The sequence below is a fragment of the Poecilia reticulata genome, chromosome 13 (genome assembly GCF_904066995.2).
Source record: "Poecilia reticulata chromosome 13, P_reticulata-male-v2, whole genome shotgun sequence".
In the NCBI taxonomy this organism is placed as follows: Eukaryota; Metazoa; Chordata; class Actinopteri; order Cyprinodontiformes; family Poeciliidae; genus Poecilia; species Poecilia reticulata.
In genome coordinates this window covers 8,502,901-8,527,464 of record NC_088842.1, presented here as the reverse complement: position 1 = coordinate 8,527,464, position 24,564 = coordinate 8,502,901, and the positions used below count along the sequence as shown (strand labels likewise).

The window sequence follows — 24,564 nt, the reverse complement described above, 5'->3', positions numbered from 1 at the left end:
ACTTTTTTGGTGGAAAACTTTCAGGTAACGTATTACGACTTTATTACCAGATAATGCATTTTTTCATTACATGTAGTATTTTAACTACTTCTGGTGAATTAGGATTTGTCACTGCACATGTATAAGATGTTTAAAGAATCTGTACACAATGTGTATCACTTTCTGGAATGGGTGACACAATACATTGATATTCACATTTTGTTGATGTACCTGCATAGAACAAGCGCTTAGTCAGCTTCCAGTCTGCAAATGCCCTTTTTTCAAGGCCACGTGCAAAAAGTTGCAAGTGCCCTTGCAACTTTTTTCCATTTTGACTCATAACAACTAACTCCAATGTATTATCCTAGGATTTATGTGAAAAACAACACAATTATTTTTCAGTAAGCTGAAGCTGATTTTCCTGTTTACATCCATTTCACCCCCTTTCTCATGTTTTTTAATTGAAGATTGTATACTCACTATTTTGTAACGTGATTAAATGCTACAAGTCTTTTAAGATTGAATCTTTTCTCAAAAAATTGAAAGAATATTAACATTGTTCTAGTATCTAATGTGTCTTTTTTGTTTGTTTTTTTACAGAGCTTTTCTCTAGTTTGAGTAAAACAAGCAGATCATTTAAAATTGCTAGCATATTCAATTGATTCTTACAGGAGTGGCACAAAAATGTACATATAAAAACAAGTGGCAAAACTACAACCTACAACTATTTTTTTAAATCATATAATTGAATTGGAAATGAACAATCTGAACTCTCCTTGTAGTTTAAATAACTCCTTACCTTTGTTTAGATTACCTGCACACAGTTGTTGTGGTAGCACTACACCATCAGTAAGTAATAAGGTTTACTGATGGTGCAAATTTATTTTACATTTTTTTGCAGCTCACAACTATTAATCTTTTTAATATATTGCATATTTACAAAATTTTTAGTTTAGAACGGGCTCGTTAACATCATGACATAATGATTTATTTCTTGAATTGTGGCACTTTTGGATGTCCATACCACAACTGTTTGTTTGCTGTGTGATTTCCCCCTGCTTTCATACACAGACCACACCGGAAGTGTGAGATAGATTCATCCATTATTGTGTGTTGAAGGTCAGAGAATCACCTCGCAGTCGCAGTGGGGGGTTTATTCCTCCAAACCGTAGCGCAGATGGTGAAACGGCTTCGTGTTGCGCAGCTTTAATTGCTGTTTGACCTCAACCCGTCCTGTTCGTTCCGCCTGTCTGGAAGATGCTCACACCCTTTTGTCAAACAGTAGCCGCATCTCCACCGGTGACACCTGCTGGATAATGCCTGTCATTGCAGCCCAGGCCGGTCTAACACGCCCATCCGCGACTTGTTTCTTCAGTCCGTTTAGAAAGGAGACCCGGCAGTCGACGTTAATCATCCAGACCTACATTAAGCCGCTGGATGATGCTGTAGTGTAGACGGATACGGCGGTGACATAATACAATGGCTGCTCCTCATCATTGCTCGTCTTTGTCAGATCCTCCCCATCCCTACGCTGAGAGTCCGCCCCCTCTCCTCCGCTCCCTTCGAGCGCATCCAGCAGTATCAGCAGACCTGCGGAGGTGAAGTTAAAACTTTTATGCATTTATCATTTTTATGTTGTTTTTTTTTTAAACCCCCCCCTTCTGAATACGAGGTTCTGGGTCGCAAAGTTGTCCTTAAAGGTAGGTGAAAACTATCCATCTGTTTTCCAATAGTCGCGATCGTAAACAGAGAGGTTTCATCCTACTGTGTTTCAGTAAATTCTTGACTCTTTGTCTTAAATTACTAAAGTTTTTCAAAAAATATCCTAAGGATTTAGACGAAGAAACGAGGCAGGAAACAACAAAAAAGTTGTCTTACCTGTTGCGTCAACTACCTACTCCTTAAGCAAACTGCCCCAGCTCCAGTTTAACCTCTGGCTTGTCCAGAACAAGAGGAAGACTCGGAATATTTATTTGAACAGGAAGCAGTTTACACATCCAGAAAATACAATGGGGAAAATAATCGATTAGCTAAACTGATTTCCAAAGTTGGGGTGGGTTCCCCACTTGGCTGGTTCTGTTGTCATGGTTCTGGTTCAACTTGCCATTGTGATCTCAAGTTGTGCCCGTAAACATAAGTTTGTTGTAGTTCAGCATTGTCCCAAACTATGGATGAATGATTTAAAAAAAATAAAAAAAAATCTCAAGGACATTTTTAATTGAATTATATAATCTGATTTTTTTTTGTTGTTGTTCTGACCCCAGTATAGAGACAGTTGTCTCTTATTAAACATGAGTTGACCCTTCATCAAAACACAAAGGGACCTCGTGCTGGTATGGTATTTACTGACTGTCATAAAGCCACATTCCTCAGAGCAAAAGTGGATTACAGAAAATTGTTTTGAATCATAGATTATCCATGTGGGTACGTTTTGTCCAGACCAAGCATTACAATTAATGCGTAGTTGGTGCAAAACATCTCGCATTATGCAACAATGTTTCACACCCAAAAAGTTGAGTATGAAGTGACTAGGTATGGCATATGAGTACAATGACTAGATGCAACAAAAATAAACACCTTTTCTAAACTCCTGTGTTTTCTGTGTGTGCAAATCTAGTCGGTTTTTTACTTGACCTTACAAAAATGGTTAAATTCTCTGGTTTCTCTTGTATAATGAGGATTTCTCAAAGCTTAATATTAGAGATGTGTCGATCAGGTTTTTTCCTGCCGATACCGATTCTGATCACAAATGAGGGCCGATCACCAATACCGATCACATAATTATTTATTTTCTTATAAAAACTACCGGTTACATTATGTGGAAGAAGGAACCATGAATTCACCTTAATTTAGACAAAAACTTGTTTTTAATAACTTTTTCCAAGAAGGAAACTAAACAAAACAGGCATTGTGCAAATTGTACTGCTATCGGTAATACTATCTTTAACAGACTGAAAACATATGAAGGCTCTGAAGAGGCTAAATGATGCAAAGAGCCAAAATAAAACCTCTCAACATTGCCAAAAAAAATTCAAGTATAAAACGTAACATTCAAAGGCAAATACAGGATCCATTACAATAAACAATCCAGAGTTACTGAATGAAAACTTCCTGTTAGCATGGCTGCTAGCTGATTACTGCTAGTTCTGAGTGGCTGTTTCTGACTGAGCGTAGTAATTAGGCAGAACAGAGGAGATCGATTATTTTTTTTAGAGATTATCTGTCTCATGTTAGGACAGCGAAAGTTTTAATACGTCTGTAAAATGTACTTTTTTAGGTTAGATGCTGCAGCTTTAAGCAGAGGTTCGGTGTGAGAGTCACTACCAGGTGGAACAGAAGCGGCGCTCCGTCTGTGAAATATTACTACCTGTCGCGCGTAACAGCGGTTCAACAGCGAGAACAGAACCAGCGTCTTACATCGCAGCTCGAAGACTTAAATAATTTTGCGGGTTATTTGTTTAGCTTTCTGACCATCATACTAATCCGGGTGAGTGTTTGTAGCTGTGCGCTGCTTTACCTGCTATCTGATCCTCCATATGTCTTTTTTTACTGCGGTGAGCCTCGATTTAGCCAAACTCCGTCAAGTATGACATTGTTTTTATGTTGTATTAGCTTCATTGTGTTGATGCATTTTGACGTGCTTCAATTTTCCGCCGCAACACGGAAACTTCCCCATTTACTCAGTGCGATATAGTTCCAGAGTGAAGGAAAGAGGAGACCAGCTGAACAGGCAGGCTGCGAAATGAGATGCAGGTGACGGGTTTTGTGATCAGCAACAAGAGACCGTGATCGGCGATCACCAATCATACACTTTTTCACGGAAATCGGCCGATTATGATCGGCGGCCGATCGATCGGCACACCTCTACTTAATATTGTAAGTCTTTGAATTCTTCTCATTTAATGGTGAGGAAGCGATACAGTTCAAGATGAAGACTATCAGGATGAACTACAGTCATTTAACAGCTAAAAACACCTTCAGTCTTAAAGGTTTTGCCAACAGATTCAACTCAAGGAAAAGGAGAACTGGCCTGAAGAAGAATGCTCCAAAACTTCTTTTCAAAAAGTTCATTTCATATTGTTCTTCCTTTAGAGGTGTTTTGTCCCTAACATTTAATGCTAGCTGATCAGCTTGATTATTGTGCCTGTTATAATTTAATACACCCAAACTAATACGAAGCCGAATTAGCAGCAGTTTTTTTCTTTTTAAAAAACCTTTGAGAAACATTTGTGTAAAAAATAATAAAAAAATGTAGTATATATATATATATATATATATATATATATATATATATAGATGCGTTGACTAAAAACACATGAATAAATAAATGACAACTGGCCACTCCAATCGCTAATGGGGCCTTAATTTCAATTCCGTTTCGGGCCCCTTATAAACTTTGGCTTTCTAAATTAAATATAGATGCTGAATACCAACATCCATTAATCATAATCAGAAGCTCGTTGTTGGCGACAACTCCCCAAAAAAACCTTTAAAGGCTTAATTTTCAGTAGTCCTTCACACGGACTGTGCACCATGTGAGAAAGCAACCTTTCTGTCCTCTCTCACTTTTTGTTCAGTATATTGTTGCCGCGGTATCTCGCTGTGAACAAATACATCCTTCTCAGGAGGTAAACGGTGGTATTTGTTCAACAGAGCCAGCGCGCCTTGGGCGTTCTCACACCTGTCCGCCGAGGGAAAGCAGCAACAGGAGGAGGAGGGGAAACCATGATCGACCTGAGCCACCTGACGGAGGAGGAGCAGGAGGTGATTCTGACGGTCCTGAAGAGGGACGAGGAGCTGAAGCGGGCCGAGGAGGAGAGAATCAGGTGGAGGAAGATTCACACAGTCTGCTTTTCCCTGAAAGACTCCTTGCCGTTATTTTCTTACACAAACCTGAGTGTCCTAGCAGACTTGAAATGAAAGCTAATCCGAGTTTAAGTTAATGTCTTTTAATGCTATCCCACCAACACCAAACCTCATGAAGGAGAGAGTCTTTGCTTGGTGCGTAACACAATAACAGCCTGTCTGGGGCCGGACGCTGAGGGACCTAAATGCGATCAGAGCAATTAGATTACAGCTAGGTTGCAGAAATGTTCCGTGACAGCCTTCAAAACGAGCGTTAATCTCAAATCGCCTTCTCCTGCAAACAGTTGAGGCTTTTGTCTCCCGACCATCAGGAGAATTTGAGGATCCGTCTCTGAAATTCCAATTCGGTTGTAAATGTACAATCAAATAAATACACCTGATTTGGAAATGTGTTTAATAAATTCTTTTTGCTGTAAAACAAAGAGCTCTTCGTTGGGCATTTTAATAGAGCTGACTTCATTACCTGAATGATGGCTGTGTCTCGTCCGGTCTGATGTGAAAAGGATTAAGCCAGCAGCCTGTAATAATGCGCTACCTCCGCCTCACATGACGGCCGTGGTTTCCCCCGGCCAGCAGAAAGATGAGCCGGAGCGGTGGAATTTGTTTTGATCCCTCTCTAACTTTATTTTAACTCGACTGAGATGTTTTCCAATTTGCTCTCGTGAGAGTGATCATGTGAAGCAGTTATGTAACGCTGTTGATGGAAATGGTAATGGAAGTGAAGTGATGGATTCATCCTGTTGCACAAAGAACCAAAGATCAGAGAACAAAACCAAGACAGAAAACTTTTTTTTTTTTTTTCCCTTACTAAAGACACCCTTGAATCTCCCACGGCAACCATTCACGGTGCCTAAACGCTTGCTCTCACAAAGCCCCGCCTTTTTCAGCTAAGCTCCTCCTTGGAGCCGCAGTTTTCAGCTGAACATCCCTCCATTGTGCCTGCCCCACTCTGCTCCTCCAGACTAGCGGCAGCAGCAATTAGGAAACACCCGGTGATCAAACAGTTCATCTGTGGAGCTCCTCATACGAACTATTACTCAGTCCAACACTCATTAGAGAGGCTGCTCACTGCATAACGAGAAGCACTGTTGTGATGACGTGTTGAGAGCAGAGCGTTGGAAAGAATAGGAGATAGAGACCCAATTTTAAGGTGTCAAATTACAAAATCTATTTTTTGAAGTTATCTTTGATAAATGCTGTCTTTTCATAAGAACTAAAGGCAGCATAGTGACTTGATTATGCTGTAAAATGCTGCTTTGTGCATGGAAAATTTATAATCCTTTAGGGAGAAAAAAAAGTTATTCTAACCCAACTTGACCATGTTTAAAAAAAAAAGTAAATATCCTCTCTGTCAAATAATAAATTAACTGTGATTAATTACATATAGAACCTGTCTGACATGTACTGATCAAATAAAATTCAAGAAGATAAAAAAGTCCTTGATGTCAATCAGTTTGTGTCTTTCCTCCAGAGGAAAAGTCAAAAGGTTAAATGTCTAATGTCATATTAATCCCTTTAGATTAAAAACTGAATTTTAGTCAAGTTTATGTGTATGAAGGCAGTCAGGGAAAAACTTTTGTCAATATGGTATCCAGCATGAACCTTAAATCATAGTGACTTTACATTGCAGTGATCAGCGTTGTCTTTGATAATTTGTCCCACCAGAACTTTCTGCTTAATTTCCTTATATTTCTCAATATATATTTGATAAGCACACCATGCTGCAATCTTTGAATACATTCCCATCTTTCCTGTAGCTAGCAAGAGTTTTCATGTAAGCTGTCTGCTGAAGGGCTAGGCTAAGTTAGCCTGGTTAGCTTGTTTACTCTCTGTTCTCATATGACTTGTTGATAATTTGACTTATAACATATTCAAATGCGATTCCAGTCGTCTTTCAGCATAAATGAATATTGTCCAACTCCTTTTTGTTTGCTGATGTTACCTCATATTTTTTAAATCTTTAAAAGTCACTTAAAGTTGTAATACAGAAAAAATAATAATCCTCTCGTCAATGTTGCAATTTAGATTTTTTCCTTTTCATGACAGAAAACTGGAGAAGGTTCTGGACAGGAGGTCTCAGTCAGACGTGGAGCTGAAGTACCTGTCGGGGGAATGGTTCTACGAGGCCAAGTCCCAAAGACACAGCGACAAAATCCACGGATCAGAAATCATCCTGGCGTCCATGAAGCAAGGGAAGCCGGCTAGTTTAGGTCTGCTGGATTTTTAAACCTGGAAAAGTTCCAACTGTGCGAAAAATAACTTTTACATTTTTACAGCCTTTGAAAAAAGGTTTAAATATTAAACCTTGAGGTCTTGGTGACAGAATATGAGAGCTTATATATTAAAACATACGCTCCTTTCCCCCGACAGACGGATCCGTTCGAGTGGAGAGAAGCAAAACGCCCAGCAGCCGTAGCTCGGACGCAGCGCCTCCTCCAAAACCTGCGAGGTGTCTCGAATCATCACAACCACCGGAGATGAAGTACACAATCAGTTTGGTTGTTTCTGCTTTTTTCCAACGAGCTCCTCTGATTTTGTGACAAATCTTAAATTCGGCTTGAGATTCAGACACTTCTCCCTCACATGTGAGAGACATTCCTTTGCTCGGCCCTTAAAGACGCCGGTGTCCTGCCAGCGTGCAGACAGTCTTATGACTCGGCTTATGTAAACATAGGTGGTGCTGCTGGAAACCGTCGGTTTTCTAACCCACTTGGAAGTGTGCACGGCAAAATTAACAGAACAGCTGGGCAACATTTAAACTTTTTATATGGACTACAATTCTCTAAAGTAAACTTGCTACACTGCTGAGACTTTTCAAAAGTAATAACAACAGAAAGGCATATTTTATAACTCTGGTCACAGCTTAGACTGTCAGCAAGAGAAAAAGTCAATATTTGATTTGGCTAAGCTTTTTAAACTTTTTTCAAAGGCTGTAAAAACGCCAAGTCCTTGTCAGGTATTTACATTATGACAGAGGCTACAGTCACTGTGTACTTTTTAAATTTATCACCTCATCACATGAGCTTTAAGTGCAGTCATATTAATTAGATTATACTAATTTTCTTCCATCCCCCATTTGCCCCATGTTCAGAGTTACAGTATTTCATATTATATTTAATTTGACTAAAGTAATGTGTTTTACACATGAGGTGAATTTCAAAGTTTTCTTCCTCCTATAATATCTTTATGTTGTCATGTCAGAACTACAAACTTCAATATGTTTTACATTACATTTCATTTTGTGAGTCCTTTGGGAGGTATTGTAGTTATTTATGAGCCGGTAAACAAATCTAGTCGTGAAAACAGTGCAGGCATTTTATATTTGAGAGAACAACCGTCTACCTGATCACATTAATATTTGTAATCCCGATCAATGTAGTTTGATTTTAGGAATATATGTAAATAAAGATCCATAAGTTTAAACAGAAATGTTGATCAAATAAATGAAATTACAGCAAATTTAAGCTAGGTTACCTTTTGAGCATTTACCAAAAAAAAAAAGAAAAAAGGGCCCCTGTTACTGTAGTAGCTGCGTTAGTACGACCCAAGGATGCATATTAATGAGCAACTTTTACCCGTCAGCTGACCCACAGGTGCATTGAAACTCTTTTACAGGAAGAAAAAGTCAATCTCAGCTCATCTTTCAGTTTATAGATTCTTTTAGACCGGCATCATAAACATGACTTGCAGTTTGGGTTTAGATGCCAAAGCATAAATCCAAGTAATAGGAAGTTTCTCAGAGAATGGAAGTTATCACAGATCACAAACTGTGTGGGACACTTCAGGTACAAATTTGCAACACCTCCAACTTGATGTAAAAGTGTCACAAAGAGTTCCAAGAAATTATTTTTTTAAAATCCTGGAATCCTGAGTGATATAGAAACTCGTATGTCATGTGTTAATGTCAGCTTATTGCTGATGTTTTACTTTTCATCCTGCGAAAGTTTTTTTAAGAATATTTGCTATTTATATTTTCCCCTGCAGTGATGCTGAGAAGGAAAATCGATACTCATCAGTTCGTTCCCCCAAAATGGTAGGCATTGTTTTTAGAGCTAACAGGTTAGCTTCCTGTTGTACATTTGTAGTTTTTTCTGCGGCACAGCAGCTGCTGCAATCTAAGTCGTTGGTCCTTTTCATTCCCCTTCCAGCCGAGACTCAACCCCTTTAATCGAGCTTCCCTCATTGTTTTCGAACCTCCTGAAAACAACCATAACACGGCCCCCCGTCTGGACCAGGAGACGCAGGAGTCAGGTGGGAAGCTGAGATTTGGAGCAAACAGGTTTGTGATAAAAGTCAAAACCGTAACTGTCTTTTTTTTATAATTTTTTTTCCAACCAGAGGCAATCTCCCGGCTGAAGAATGCCCCGGCGGGGGAGTCCAGTCAGACCTCGGGGGGCTCCGTCACATCAGAAAGCTCCTCCACGGGTTTCAGGCCCGTACCGAAGAAGAGGACGTTCCTGCCTCGACACGGCAGCCAGCAGGTGTTAAATGCTGCGGCGAGGCCCGCAGCCATTGTTCCTGCCCCGCGACGGAGCCGCCAGCTGGGATCCAGCGGGAGCTCTAACCAGTCTGGCCTGAAGATTACAGATGAAACGCATCAGGAAAGCGTTTATGTCCCGGTGACAGGTTCTGCGCCGACGTCCAAAGCGGCAGATAAAAGTTCCCTGCAGCCACTCAGTGCTGTATCTCAGGTTTCCTCCAATTCAAGTCTGGAGACAGACAAGAATGCGGCATCAATAACAAGAGAGCGGTGAGTAAAAACCTTTACTTGATATGCTCGCCCAAAGCCGTCTGCGTTTCCAGCTGAAGCTCTGTCGTATTTCAGACCGGCTGCTCACTCTAGGACTGATGTGAGCGCTGACAGAGAAACAACACAGCAGAGGGTCGAAGCCCGAGACGATCAAAGAGAGCGCGCGACCTTGAACATTTTCAACCTGCCGAGTAATAAAGTTCAGGACAGAGACGCGAGCAGCAGCGTGGGAACAGCAGGGCGGCAGGAGATGAGTTTACCTCCAAACATACTGGGTGAGTTCTCTTTCAATTATGAGTTTATCTTTTGTTTGAGTATCTCTCTTATAACCATCACCTTCCTAAAATAATGACCCAAGTCAAGTTTTTGCTTTTTCTGATTTTGGCACAAAAAAACAACAACAAAAACCCCCCACTTTTACTAATTAGTTGCTATAAGTGAAATAATCTGCCATTGGACCTAGTACTTTATCAATATAAAGGAATCATTTGATTAAAGCAAGCTGCTGTATCTTGATGAAATGTTAGGTTGGTTTTATTTCAAGTGTATTAAGATGTAAACTAAACCAAAAATACTTGGTAAGGCTGTGTTTTTGCAGTACAGCATCGTTTATTAGGATGTTTGAAAAGCTTATAAAGTCATTTCTCAGATTTTTTGAACTCCAGCACATCAGTGAAAGCCATGACCCACCAAAAAAGCAGGAAACATATCTAAACCCTTCCAGGAATAGTTAGCCTACCAAAATTACTCCAAGAAAAAATGTAGTTCTTCTAAAACATGCTGCATTTTTCCCACTGAATGAACATAATCAAGCTAAGGTTGGATCATTTATTTTATGGCTTCATATCTTTACCTGGTCATTAATTAAGAGATAAATAATGGGGTCAAAAATGTCCTTTTTTCTTTCATTTTAGCACCATTTTGATTTAAGTCATGGACATCCATCGCTTCATGCTTTTCCTGCTGCACATTTTTAAAAAAAAACCTGTACGTCAGGAGGTGTCAGCAGGTTAAATGTTATGAAGATCTGGTATTAAAGGCAAATCAGCCTCCTGTTATCCTTGGATGACATTCATTATTCTGCTATCAATGGCATTTACGGGTTAACTATTACCCAATAAATTGATTTGTTATCGTCAGATAAGTCTGCATTCCAAATTTATCCTAGTTATCATTTCATTTTGAAGAAATTGATGCCATGTGCTCTGGATCAAACATGAAAAGGACTACTCAGATCTTATAGCCCTTAGAGATGATAGCAGCATTAGAGTCGGAAAGATGCAGAAAATGTTCTGGAGCAACATATGCTGCCTTCAGAGCATATTTTGCATGCATTTTTCAACAGGACAATGCAAACCCCCCACTGAGCACACATGGCAAAGACATGGCTGCAGAGGGAGAGGATAGCCCACTGGCAAGCCTCCAGCCCTGACATGATTCATATGAAAATGATGACCCAGTATCGTTACACTGCTTAAATGTTAGAAGGAAGAAGTTTTCTACAGATTTGGACATATTATGTAGTGGCGAAAGCTTTAAAGCTCCAATTTAAAAAATAAAAACAAGAAATAAATGCTTATTACTAATTTAAATGAACTCCATGAAAAAAAATGAATTAATAAAAATTGTACAGTTTATATATTACAGTGCTTTGCAAAAGGTACTCAAGCCCACTGGACTTTTTCAAATGACAGGCTAGGCAAGGAGAGCAATAATCAGAGAAAAAAAAAAAACAAAGAGTTCATAGAAACTTTGAAGGAGCTGCAGGAATTCAGAGGTGAGGTTGGAGAATCTGTTGAAAAGATTATTAGTTGTGCACTCCGCTGGAGTCGGGGTTGCTTTTCTTCAGCAGGGACAGGAAAATGTTTTTTTTGGAGTTGATGGAAAGATGGAGCAACACAACAACAGAGCAAAATTACAAGAAAGTCTGTTAGAGTTTGCAAAAGTCTTGAGACCAGAGCAGAAGTTCACCTTCCAGCAGGACAATAAACCCAAAGACACATCCAGGTAAACAATGTATTTGTTAGGGTTATATGTGAGAATGACCTAGTCAAAAGTTCAGACCTAAGTACATAAAAACAAAATCTCAAAGACACTAAAGATGATGGCAACATATTGTTCTTAACCAATTTGGACTGAGCTGGTATTAGTTTGCAAAGACGAATAGTCAAACATTTAATTCTGTAGACGTGTAAAACTGCTTACGTACTCCAAAATATTTACAAAGCTAGTCCTACAAACTATCACTTAATTTGTTAGCCTTCGACTTAATCAAAATGTGTTATTGTTTATTAACATAGAAACATTTATAGGGTGTAAACACGTTTGCAAGACAAAGTATTTTTCTTTCCAAATGGGCTGGTATATTACGCTTTTGACTCTGATCAATGTCATAAATTAAAGGAAACCACATACAAGCGAGATGTGTATTTATCTTCTTTCCTTCCTTCTCCACTTCCAGATCCCATCCCTCCTATGTCATATGATCTCCACTTCATTGACAAATCCAATCAGCAAGTTCAGAAGTCTAATCAGATGACCGCTTTCAAACTGTCCTCTCAGACAACGAGCCCCGCCGGCGAAGAGGACGACTCCATCGCGAAGGTGCTGGACTGGTTCAACCGCAGCACGGACAGCAGTGACTGGCTGAACTCAGAAGACACTCCAAAGGCCTGCAAGGGCTTTGAAAGGCACGCGTCTGTCAGCAAATCAAGGGAGGAAGAGTCATTCGACAGAGGGACCAGTGAAAGAAAGCTAGATAGATCTGAGACGAATAGGAGCCACTTACAAAAGATCAATAATGAGCTCAACAGAAAAGGAAGCAAGGAGACGCTCGACACTCAACATCTGCATTCACAGGACATTGAGGATGGTTGCGATGAAAGCCAGCCATTGAAAATTTCTCATTTGAAATCGTTCTGGGAGAAAAGCAATGCGGGCCCAAAGGTACTTATCAGCAAATCCGTGACGCCGGCTGACAAAGGAGTAAACTCAGCTCAGGGTTTTGCAGCCAAAGAACCTGATGTTCACTTTGTTCATGGAAAGTACGGCGCAAAGGGGCTCTATGATAAGTACACCCCAGATCAAAGTGTTGAAAGCGAGCAGCAGCCACTCAACAACCAAAAAATGCAAATGGTGAACTCTATTCAGTCAGAAGCAGCCGAAAAGTACAATAATGACTCTACCCATTTTAATTTAATATCCAATCTACAAACCGCCAACAGGAGAGTGTTGGATGGAGAAGGTTTACTTGCAAACAGACCAAACCCATCAGAGAGGACAATCATAGATCAAGAGTTTGAGAGCGATTCTGCGGTCACACCAAATCTACAACCAGACGGCATTTCAGGATCTAAAGAATTTTTCTTGCAAGACCTTCTTTCCAAGCACGCTCCTGCATCTCAGCTGGATCCAGACCTCTCAACCAAGGTCGGCTTAGAGTCTGAAAGTTTCAGTTTGTCCAGAAATGGCTCGTACACGGATGAGAATGAAGAGCAACTCACCACGAAAGCCAAAATTCACAAAGATTCGGTTGAAGATGTAAGAAGGAGAGACAGCGAGGATAAAAACTTGCACTCAGGCTCCTCTCCCAAAAGAAAAGACGATCCAGCCACCAAGGACAGGGCCGGCGGTTCATACTCAAACAAGCAACCATCGCAACACCAAGAAAGCACAGCAGAGAGAATAAAGCAGCTGAAGTCCTTCTGGGAGCAGGAGCTTAACAAACCAATGTTCTACAACGGCAAACCTAAAGGTCCTGGAGAGGGCAAAATGACCCGTGGTGTGAATCAAACAAAACTGACTAAGAGATTCACGAAGTCCGAGTTTGACTTGAGATCAATCGGAAACGATTCGGGAAGCGAGGAGGAAGGTGGTAATAAGAATTCCCAGAATTTTACGGTTCTACCGTTGAATCAGAGGTTAGACAAGATGAATCCGAGTCTTGGAACGAGTCGTGCCCAGTTTAACTTTCTGCGAGAGTTCTGGGACGAGGCTACTGCTGACTCTAAGGCATCTTTAACCTTTGACAAACCCAAAAGCCCCAAAAGGAAAGAGCCCCTCCGTTCCCAGCTTTCATCCCAGGATTTAAAGTCAGCCGATGTGGAGATTTATCATGTAAGCTCCGCCCTTGAGAAAACGAGAGGAGCTGCCATGAAGTCGTACCCTTCTCCCCAGAGCCGGTCAAAGTCTCCACATGATAAACAGGTTGGATCTGGATCAAAGCTACAGGGTGACAACAAAAGTAACTTGCCCAGTTACACACAAGCTGAGTCAGGGCAGCAAAAACAGTACAAAAGGAGCACAAAGGACTTCAGTCGAGAAGAGAAGTCCACAAAGCCACAAAGCGGCATAACCAAAGACATTCGATCTCCGAAAAGCAGAAAGGACAGCTTCTGCATCTCCAGCAGCCGTGGAAGTTCCCTGCGCCGCGCCACGAGCATGTTCGCTCTGAGCGTAGATGAGGAAAAAGACCCAACCCAACTGAGAGTGGACCTAAGTCCTCTCCGGTCTCAGAGCAGGAAACACAGGCAGCTCGAGCCAGAGTTTGTGATTCCACGAGCGCGGGCTTTCGTCCCCACAGACTACCGCCACTACCTGGGGATGACGGACAAGACCAGCATCCACACCACGCTCGCGCCCGCGTCGAGCGAAGACGCTGCAGAGGTCAAGTCCAGGTACGATCTTGATCTGAGTGGACCAGTGAGGGCGAGCACACCCCTGAGCTCAGAGGAGCGTCATGCCAGGAAGATGACCAAGATGAACCAGCGGCCCGTTTGGGCCAACTACAGCAGTTCAGACACAGGCCCAGAGTCGTCTGTCAGCAGTACATCAGAAACATGGTCCAACATCAGGAGCAGTTCAAATCGTAAGATCTAACTTTATGTTTTCTTAGTAACATTCACCCTAGACAGCATTACTCTTTCCGTCACCTTGATTGTTGGGGTGTTAAATATCAAGGTTAGGTTCAATATGTAGTAAATTTACTTATTTGCTAGAAAGGCTTTCTGGCTGCATGACAACATCAAAGATCTAGTGGCAGAAAACCTGCTACTGCTTAAAAAAGGCCAACTTTCAGGAATAAACATGACGCAATCAACACAACAATGATTAGATCTGCTGCTAAAAGGCTTAGTGAAAACAGTCTATTTTCACTCTGTTTTCACTGAGTGAAAACTTTCAGGAGTGAATATGACACAATCAACACAACAATGATTAGATCTACTGCTGAAATGCTCAGTGAAAACAGTCTGTTTAGCAAAGCAGCCCCTAGGTAACTAAACTCTTAATTCTGATTTGAAAAAAAAAATAGATGTAACTTTCTTCTGCTATTTTAAAAATGCTGGTAAGGTCATTTAAATGTCTATTTTGGCAAAAAAATAAAATAAAAAAATTACTATACTACACTTAAAATACACCAAAACCATGACATTTAAAGATAAAAATAGCAAAATAAATAAAAATACGTATTTTTAAAACCGTCACATCCTAACAGAAAAAAAGTTGCTAAAAGACGATGAGAGGAAGTGAAGGATAAACCTTAATCACTGTTAGATTGATCTAAATTACATTAGTTTTGTATTTTGTTTGGCTTCGAGCTAAACATGAACAAGCTCCAAAGCAAAATATTGTTTTATATGTGCATTTAAATATTCCTAGAAAAAAAACAACAACTTATGAAGCCTTGAAAGAACTGAATGATAATTAGAAGAAAAATTCATATTAGATAGCTATCAATTAACATAATTAAATAAAACTGAATAACCTATAAAAACAAAAACGAAAGCCAAATTTAACAAGAAGAAACTTTCTATTTTTTACATACTGCAAATATTAAACATCAGAATTTTCACACGTGGATTTTAATTAGTGAATATGTGAACTATTGACAAGTTCAGCTAAAAAAAACAATCTTCCATTAAAAAAAACGACTATATGGTACAGCTTTTGTTTATAAGTTAAAACTTTTCATGGGAACACAACTAGATCCAGGCTGAACTTTGATAATGCAGCATTGTGCTGGGACATTATTAAGGAATGATCACTTTTCACGTTATTTCAATAATCTGCATTTTGTTATTACGTTTATGCATTTTTCTAAAGTCTGCCTTATTGGTCTAATGTGAGCAACAAGCTGCCAAAATCAAATCTCCTTTGTGAAAATGTAACGTCTTGCCCTACTTGTATTGTTTTCTTCTGCTATGCAGGAGGAATCAATGAAGACGATCAAAATCCGGTGAGAAAGGCGCTGCGGCGAGCGGAGACGCGACCGAAAAATCTGGCTAAAAGCATGGAGGACATCACCGCATCCGCAGCACCACGTCAGCACGCCCTCTACAACTTGGTTATGCTTTACATCTGTACCGACAATTGAGATTAATTTGTTTTTCACTGTTTTCGAAGGGCAAGAAAGAAGGGCTGACCCAGCTGCTGACCTCAGGCGCAGCAGTGAAGGTAGAAACGCACAAACATTTGAAATGTGAATCGCAAATTTACTAAAGATTCTCTGAAATACTGCTCCACAGTTTCAGCCATCTCCACTCCTTCCTCCTCTTCTTTTTCGGATCCGGACCACTTAAAGAAGATGAGCAAATCCGTTCCGTCGTTCTTACAGAATGAGGTAAAGCTTTCCCCGTCTGAAGAACGAACCCCGCACTGCGTTCAGCCGCACAAAGCTTTCCTGCCCTGCGGTCTGTCTGTGTTTCAGGAGCGCGCCGTTGACGTTGACTTCTGCGAAGGCAGTAACCCTCTAGAAAGACTAACAGCGGGCAGCTCAGCGACTATCCTGAGCAGCTCCTCTGGCATGACGTCTGTGTCTTCTGTACGTTCACACACTGCTGCTTCTGCATGAGCATCCTCCCTGTGTAAACCTGTTGGTTCTGTCTAAAACATCACTTCCACTGTCTCGTAGATGTTTGAAGCGTGACGCTGTGTCCCTGTTGCAGGTCACCCACATTCAGTCCGTGTTTTATATTTTGCTAAAGTGTCTGTTGTTAAAGCCAGAGTACTAAAAGGGCTTAATGTGTTAATGTGACACATTAAGTATTTTGACCTAACAGCCTCTCTAACAGTTCAAATAACTAACTGCATTGCAAAAATACAAAATTTTACCGATTATTTCTGGTCCAGTTTCTAGTGCAAATAACTCAGTACACTTGAAATAAGACTAAACTAACTTACAAGTGATTTTTCAGCAAGATATAGGAGCTTGTTTTAAGTCAGTAATTCCTTTATATTGATGAAAAACTATTAGTTGCATTGGCAGATTATTTCACTTATAACATGAGAAAATGTCTTACTATAAATGAAATAATCTGTGAATGCAACTACTAGTTTTTCATCAACACCAAGGACATTTTTACTTAAAACAAGCTATTTCCTGTATCTTGCTGAAAAGTTCTTGTAAGTTAGTTTTGTCTTATCTCAAGCAGCCTAAGATATTTGCACTAGAAACTAGACTAAAATTACTTTGGAAGATTTAGTGTTTTTGCAGTGTATGCAACATGCAAAAGACTTGCAGTAGCAAGTTGTATGTACTGTATGTTTCTTCCACCTTTCTCCATCTAGAGACCAAAGATTTTGTTTGCAAAACATCTCCAGCTCCGTTAGATGAAATGTTTTCAGCTATTGCAAAAAAAAATTCTCCATCAGATTTAGGTGCAGGTCGTTCTAACACACAGTATGTTTTGAACTCTGTTGCAGCGGCTGTGTGTTTTGGTGTGTTGTCCCAATGCAACATCCACCCCAGTATCTAACAGGTTTTTTTCTAGCATTTCCCTGCATGTTGCTATATCCTTATTTCTATAAACCTGGACTAAATTTACTGTTTCTGCTAAAGTAAAGTGGAGACAGTAGATTGTATAGACCAGTGTTTTTCAACCACTGGTCTAAATTGCGGTACCGCAATTTCACTGCGGTACCGTATTTTCCGGACTAAAAGCTGCTACTTTTTTCCTTAACTTTGAACCATGCGTATTGTAGCCCGCTGTGGCTTTTCTGTGGATTTTTCTTCAACCACCAGGGGGCTCTCTAGCAGGAAGTGAATCATTAGAAGTCAAAATTGTAAATCAGAGAAGAACGGCTAATTTTCATTTAGAATAAGCACATGCTAGCAGCAGGCACGACGGAGAAATGTTTCAAACTCATATCATGCAGCTTTTAAGTTGAGGGCTGTCGATCTGGCACTACAGGAGGGAAATAGAGCCGCTGCATTTAAGTTCGGTGTGAACGAAACCATGGTTCGCTTTGGAGACGCTGCGTCCTTACAGCAGATTTATTAGGACGAGGCATTCTGCTGGGTCCTAATGGAAAACCGAGAGCAGCTTCCAGTTTTTATTTTATTCTATTTTTTAATTGAAGGTGCTAGTATGGTGCGCTCTATAGTCCGAAAAATACGGTAATTGGTTTTAAAAGATTTTTTTGAAAATGAATTGTCTACAAATAATGCCATCTTCGAGTGTCTGCTGTAGCAGTGACTAGCGGCGTAATCATGTAATGTTCTTACCACTAGATGGCAGTAGGTACAGAACATTTTACATTAAAACAAGAGAATTAGTGATGCATGAATGTTACAGGTAGCGATGAGAGCATCGTATCTAGCAAGACTGTGATGACAGTGATGGAAAAGACAGAGAAGCTCAGCAGTAGTTGGGTTGGAAAGGACATGAGTCCATTTCCCACAACATATCTGTGTGAAGTGAGCTTCTGAAGCCTGGTTACTATAAAAACTAAAAACAGAGAGACTGAGAGTTGTTGAGGAAGAGCTTTGTCTTTCTTTAATTTCTGTCAGAAAATCAGATCTGTTTTCATCCAAACATGCACAGGTTTCACACCAGGTGGGTAAAATATACAGATATTGACATTTTGTACATGCAACTCTTCATATTGTAACAGTGAATATGAAGTGAAATCTTTCCCAAATATTATTACTTCTTTCAGAATAAGAATTATTTTCTGTATTCCGGCTATAAGAATGCCTGTGGATTAGTTTGTAAAACAGTTTGAAGTTTTCTACAACTTCTTTAAATTTAACACCACAGTGTTGTGGCTGTTCAGGTGTATTTTTGAAGTGGACATGTTAAGTGCAATTTGAAATAAGAAATGTAAAATGTGATAATACATTTTTGTGTTTATTTGATTCCTATTCAAGAGACTTTGATAAGAATGACTATATATAGGCGGCTACTTAGTTGGTGGTGTGCCTCTGGATTTTTTCAATTAAAACAGTGTACCTTGACTCAAATGGTTGAAAAACACTGGTATAAACTGACAATTTTCGGTGTGTTTCCTTCTTGACTTGAGAAAAACATAACGTCTCATGACTTTTTTCAACAGTGGCCTTCTTCCATAAAGGACAGATTTGTGTTGTGGATGAGCAATAATTGTCCTACTGACAGATTTTGCCATTTTAGCTGTTGATCTGTGCAGCTCCTCTGGCGTTACCGTGGATCTCTTTGATAATTAGGAGGTTCTTTTTGCCCAGCCTGACAGATTAGTTTGTTTTTTTTTAGCTTTGAAGTTGTGCGATTTTCAGATGATGGATTGATCAGAGCTTCATCATTGGTCCTTCTGCTGTGTTCCTTTGTCTTTTATGACTGTTTGTTGGCTAATATTCTCTAACGGCGCTCTTAGGCCTTCCCAGAACAGCTGGATTTATAATGAAGCAAAATTACAAACAGATGGACATTATTTACTGATTAAGTGATTTGTTTTAGCACTTGGTTGCACATGATCTCCTGTGAGTTAGAAGAACAGAAGTGGAGGTCACACTTTTCAGGATTTGGTTTGCGAAAAAATAATGGTTGGAAAAAATTGTAGCTTTCCGTTTAGTTCACGGTTTTATTACATAAAATGTATTAAAGCTTGCAAAGTCCTTAATGTATTTTGCTCTAAAACATAAACAAGGTAATGAAGGTATGTTTTTAACAACAAACATGTGATGAGTAAAGAAATATTAGGGGTAATTTATTTTAATAGGGTAATTTGTGGTGAAGTGACACAAAAAATTGCTAAAATTCCTAAATGAATAAATGTTTTGTTTGAAAAGTCAATAATCATCTTCTCTTAATGCTGCAACAAGTAATTACGAGCTAAAAAAAAAAAAAAACATACTGTGAAGTGACTTCAAACTGCCTTTATAAGCTACAGCAGATGCTAAAGCTAGCTTAGCCACCTATAGGCATGCTTCTTACGTGCCAGAAAATTTGTCGACTCAGCTTCATGTCAGATTCTTGTAAAGGTTTAGCCAACTTGATTTTTATTTTTTCTTTGTTCCCGTCTGCTCTCAGCTGAGTGGGAGTGTGATGACCATGTACAGCGGGGATTTTGTTGAGGTTCAAGGAACCATCCAGTTCTCCATCAACTACGTCCAAAGGCTGCGGGAGTTTCACATCTTCGTGGCAGAGTGCCGCGACCTGGCCGCAGTCGACCCAAAGAGGAACCGCTCCGACCCGTCAGTTCTAAACTATTCCTTCAAACCGAGTGTTATTGTGGACAGTGCTAATATATGCAGCATATTAGCCATTTAGCAGTAATGGTTAAACTAACCATTGCAAAGTGAAATCTTGATATTGCTTGCGGATAGTTGGTGACATTTATAAACGAAGTTAACCATCTTGTCATCATTTTCTTGACGCTTGTCAATAGAAAGCTCCTGCTAATTATCATTAATGTTATTATTTTTGCTTGATTTTAAAGGTACGTCAAAAGTTACCTGGTTCCTGACAAAGCCAATCTGGGAAAGAGGAAAACATCCGTAAAGAAAAAGACGCTGAATCCGACTTTCAACGAAATCCTCCGGGTACGAAGTGGTGGACCCAGCGAGGGTTTTATCTTCTTGTTTTTTCACTCGACCCACGGCAAACAAAAGCGTCTCTCCTGCCCCTACAGTATCGTGTTCGCATGGAGTACCTCAGGACACAGACGCTCATTCTCTCCGTCTGGCATCACGACACTTTCGGAAAGAACAGCTTCCTGGGCGAGGTGGACGTGGAGCTCTCCAAGTGGGACTTCGACCACACCCAGATGAATTACTTGGCGCTGAAAGCTAGGGTAAACACAAACACACAGCGGTACAAAAGCTGCGCCTACTTCTTTTCTCACCGAATAACAGAGGATTTACCTGTTACCGTTATTTGTCCGACCTGTGCACTCATTCCCACCGGGCTAGCCTGGCTGCTCATATCGCGCCTCGCCTCTTTTTCAGACTCTACCGTCGATTGCGCCGCTAAACGGGCGGGGAGAGATGAGACTGGCAATCCGATACCTGCCGCAGATCACCCACAGCGAAGGTCTGCTCACAGTCATCCTCCTCTGCGTTGGGAATTATTTGGTTAGGGATGCAAGTCTTTAGCTTGAAAAAGTCAGTGAAAATCATAAAAATGAAGAAAGAAACGAGGACTTAAAGTAACTTACTTGTTTTTTTTAGCTAATTGCACCTCTTTTGCCTGCGTTAATAAACTTAGCACAGAAATAAGGGACATCATTTTCTGTCAGTGACGTTCTGTCTGTAGCTTAAAAACAATAAGGGAATGTTTTAAAGTTTGGATGAAACAAGAACAGTTTGTTTCTATGAGTTTTTTCCCTAAGTTATTCCGTAAAATCTTCATATAATATCTACAACAGGCTTTTAAAAGTGACTATGCTACCTATCTCTCTTCATTTTCCACATTTAAAGAAATAAAAAGGCTCATCGCATTCTACAAATTTTGTCCCTATTTTATTTCTGACAATAGAAAAACATTTTAGTTACACTTTGTTAGCTTTCAAAGTGAAACATTTGTTGTAGTATACATTTAGAAAAATTGTTATTCGAGTTATAAAATTTTTTTTATTTTGTAGCTCATTTTTTATTATGAATATCTTCAAAGTTTTGACTTATAGGGCTAAACATAAATTCACGCCACACTTTTCAGATTTACCAAAACAATGTAAAACCATTTCCTGTCAGCTCGATAAGCAACCGTTGCTTTTCTTTAAGGTTTACCCAAAGACGTTTCCAGCAGCGGAGAGATTCACATTTGGGTGAAGGAATGCAAGAACCTGCCTTTAATCAGAGCCACCATCGACCCGTACGTCAAATGGTAGGCAGCGGATAAATCGTCTCAAACCAGGTTAGGCTTTTCACGTCTGATGTGTGACATAAACGTTGTTCTCCCTTCGTTGTTCTTCCAGCTTTGTGCTGCCGGACACGAGCAGGAAGAGTCGTCAGAAGACGCGCGTCCTGCGGAGGACTGCGGAGCCGGTGTTCAACCACACCATGGTGTACGACGGCATCAGCGAGGCCGATCTGACCGAGGCCTGCGTGGAGCTCACTGTGTGGGACCGAGACCGACTCGCCAGCAACCTGCTGGGGGGGCTGAGGCTCGGCGCCGGAACAGGTAACCGTCGCCTGGTCGGTGAACGTGTCCAAAGGTTTTCTTTGGACATTGGCTGCTTTTTTTCTCCTTTCTCTGTTTTCCGTGTGGTCGCAACTTAAAAATGAGGTAAATTGGTAGGAAAAAGCTAAAAGAAAAAAAGTGTTTCAGGCTCTTACTGTCTTACTGTCTCCTCACTGCCAAAAAACACAAAGTCTTACCAAACACAAATATGTGAGTACACTTGAAACAAGACAAAACTAACTTACAAGTAATTTTCCAGAAAGACATAAGCTTGTTTTTGGTCAATTACAGGACACTTTCCCTTAAAAAAAATTTTTATTCCACTGGAAGATTATTTCACTTGTAGCTAATACTTTTTTTTAATCAACATTAAGGAGTTATTGACTTAAAACAAGCTCCTGTATTTTGCTGAAAAGTTACTTGTGAGTTAGTTTCTTTCTTGTTTCAACATTACTAAGATATTTGCATTAGAAATGAGACAAGAATTTCAAAACATTAAAAAACCCCAGAAAGAACAGAAATATGATTTGTTACTTCATTCTGTCGTCTTTCTCTTCTGGCTTTTTTTGCTATCTGTTTCCGTCTCTTTGTTTCATTTAATTTTTGTTCAATTATGACTTTAAATCTATCTCTAATCATTGTATGTGGTTTATGGTTAATTTGTGTCACAATTGTTTTTTCTCATGTCACATTTGCGCAACAAATGTTTCATATGCTCTGTTTCTTGGCGATTATTATTATTTTGGTTGTATTTGTTGTTTTTCCTGACACATTTGGATAGTTTTATATTTGAATTATATTTTGAGATCAATTAGGTAAGAGAAAGGAAACTCTAAACCGCATGTGTTAAACTCGAGGCCCGTGGGCCAAATCCGGCCCGTCATAGCTTTTTATGTGGCCCTTTAGATTCTAAACTAAACACCAAGTCTGCTTAAGTATTATGTTAATCAAATCAATGTAGTTTTTTTTCTGTTTACTGCCCAATTATATCAATCAGTCGATCCAGTTTCTTGCGAATTATTGTGGAAATTCACGCAAAATCAACAAATCCCCGCACTTTATTGCATGAATACAAAATTGGGAGTTTATTGCAGATTTTTCTCAAAAATTGTCAAAAACGTTCCTACTTGTACTAAACAGCTGTCTCATACATTCAACCAGCCCTTTAAGAGCATTTATAATTTTGATTTGGTCCAAAATGAAAAATGACTTTGACTCTAAACCTGCTCCTGCTCTAAACAAAGAAATCCTGGTGTAAATGGTGTTTTAAACAAAGGAGGCTGGATATTTGAAGGGGTTAAAGTGCCTGAATCCAGACGTTACCAGAGAATAATCCAGTGTCGGCTGCATGTTTCTGGACGTTTCTCTTCCTCTACGCAGGAAGAAGCTACGGCGCTCTGGTGGACTGGATGGACTCCGGCCCGTACGAGGTGTCGCTCTGGGATCGCATGATGGCTTCTCCCAGCGAATGGGTGGAGGATGTGCTGCCGCTGAGAATGTTAAGCTCTGCTAGAACAGCTCTAAAGTAAAATACATCCGACTGCTGCAGGAAGTATTTATTTCCATTGACCTGGTTAAATTATTGTGTTAAGCTGAAATAGTAACAGCAACTTTACCACAGAGTTTGAACAATTTGACTTTATGATGCAGAAAAAGCAAACGCTTTCTATAGTAAGAGTGTAAGACAAAATATTGCTGGCAAAATGAATGATGTGGACACTGATGTCTCTTTATCTTAAAGGTAAAAAGAGCTTTTTGTTGTATTTTATTGCAGAATTTTAAAGCTTTGGCTGTGAAATTCAGTTTTCACATTTTTATGCCAAGAATCCTGAAAGACATTGGGTCGGGAAATTAGTTATTTTTAACCCTTGCAGTTTCACTCCTGAACTTTGAGTATTATGTTACAGATATTCCACTTTGAGTCATGAAATTTAGGGAAGTTGCATTTATAGTCGTCTTGAATGCTGATGTTTCTGCAATCTACACCCCATAAAACCACAACCTGTTGTTTGACACCAATAAAATTCATAATTTCCTATCTTACATTTGTAATGTTTTGTGTGTTTCCTGAAGTGAAACAGCCAGTAGAAATGACTTTCATTAAAACTTTCATTACATCAGTTGCAACTCCTAAACATGGATCACCTCAGATCAGCGTTTCTTTTGACTGAAGTTGTCCAGATCCATTCTCGGGTTCCTGGTCTCCAGATTGAGTTTTTTTTACTACACTTTGCCTGATGAAGCTTTTTTTAAGAGACATGGAGATGAATTATACTTGTAGTTGATTTCAGCTGACAGCTTTCTGCAGCTAAAATGAGATTTAATGTATATCAAAATGCATTCAACTACCTAAAAGTGACTTTGTGCTGGTCTGCTGGTTAAAAGGAAAGAACCTGAAGATCAAATTTGAAATTGGTTTCCACAAATGTATGTCATTTGTGGGAAATTTGTGGCAAAACTCCCACAGATCAGTTTTGTCCCAAGGTTTTCAGTAGGATGTGCTTTAAACACTTTCACTGAATAAACTTGGAGTAAAAGAAAACAACTTTTTTGCTCGCTCATCTTTTCTTACTTACTTACACACCTACCTTA

General features: G+C 39.8%; 1 protein-coding gene across 5 annotated transcripts; it reads left to right on the top strand.

Moving 5' to 3' along the window:
- Positions 1-1,460: 1,460 nt before the first annotated feature.
- sytl2b (synaptotagmin-like 2b) lies at positions 1,461-24,015 on the top strand. Of its 5 annotated transcripts, none has more exons than XM_017308139.2 (20): positions 1,461-1,577; positions 4,633-4,805; positions 6,892-7,055; positions 7,216-7,327; positions 8,830-8,878; positions 8,994-9,096; positions 9,184-9,595; positions 9,671-9,870; positions 12,057-14,462; positions 15,802-15,915; positions 15,998-16,048; positions 16,120-16,214; positions 16,302-16,415; positions 19,882-20,045; positions 20,291-20,393; positions 20,483-20,644; positions 20,799-20,883; positions 21,573-21,675; positions 21,767-21,972; positions 23,353-24,015. In XM_017308139.2, the coding sequence occupies exons 2-20, from the start codon at positions 4,705-4,707 to the stop codon at positions 23,499-23,501; spliced, it is 4,893 nt and encodes a 1,630-aa protein (XP_017163628.2). In that variant the 5' UTR covers positions 1,461-1,577; positions 4,633-4,704; the 3' UTR covers positions 23,502-24,015. The 5 variants fall into 5 exon arrangements, with proteins under 5 accessions (XP_017163628.2, XP_017163627.2, XP_008423245.3 ...); XM_017308138.2 differs by having other exon boundaries at positions 1,545-1,679; XM_008425023.3 differs by lacking the exon at positions 16,302-16,415 and having other exon boundaries at positions 1,545-1,679.
- The last annotated feature ends 549 nt before the right edge of the window (positions 24,016-24,564 follow it).

What these genes read in the sequence shown, in the direction of transcription:
- sytl2b (XM_017308139.2), top strand. Translation starts at nt 4,705, where the DNA reads ATGATCGACCTGAGCCACCTGACGGAGGAGGAGCAGGAGGTGATTCTG. An exon ending in GCATGACGTCTGTGTCTTCT is followed by an intron (nt 16,416 to 19,881) that starts GTACGTTCACAC and finishes GTCTGCTCTCAG; the next exon opens with CTGAGTGGGAGTGTGATGAC. An exon ending in AAGAGGAACCGCTCCGACCC is followed by an intron (nt 20,046 to 20,290) that starts GTCAGTTCTAAA and finishes TTGATTTTAAAG; the next exon opens with GTACGTCAAAAGTTACCTGG.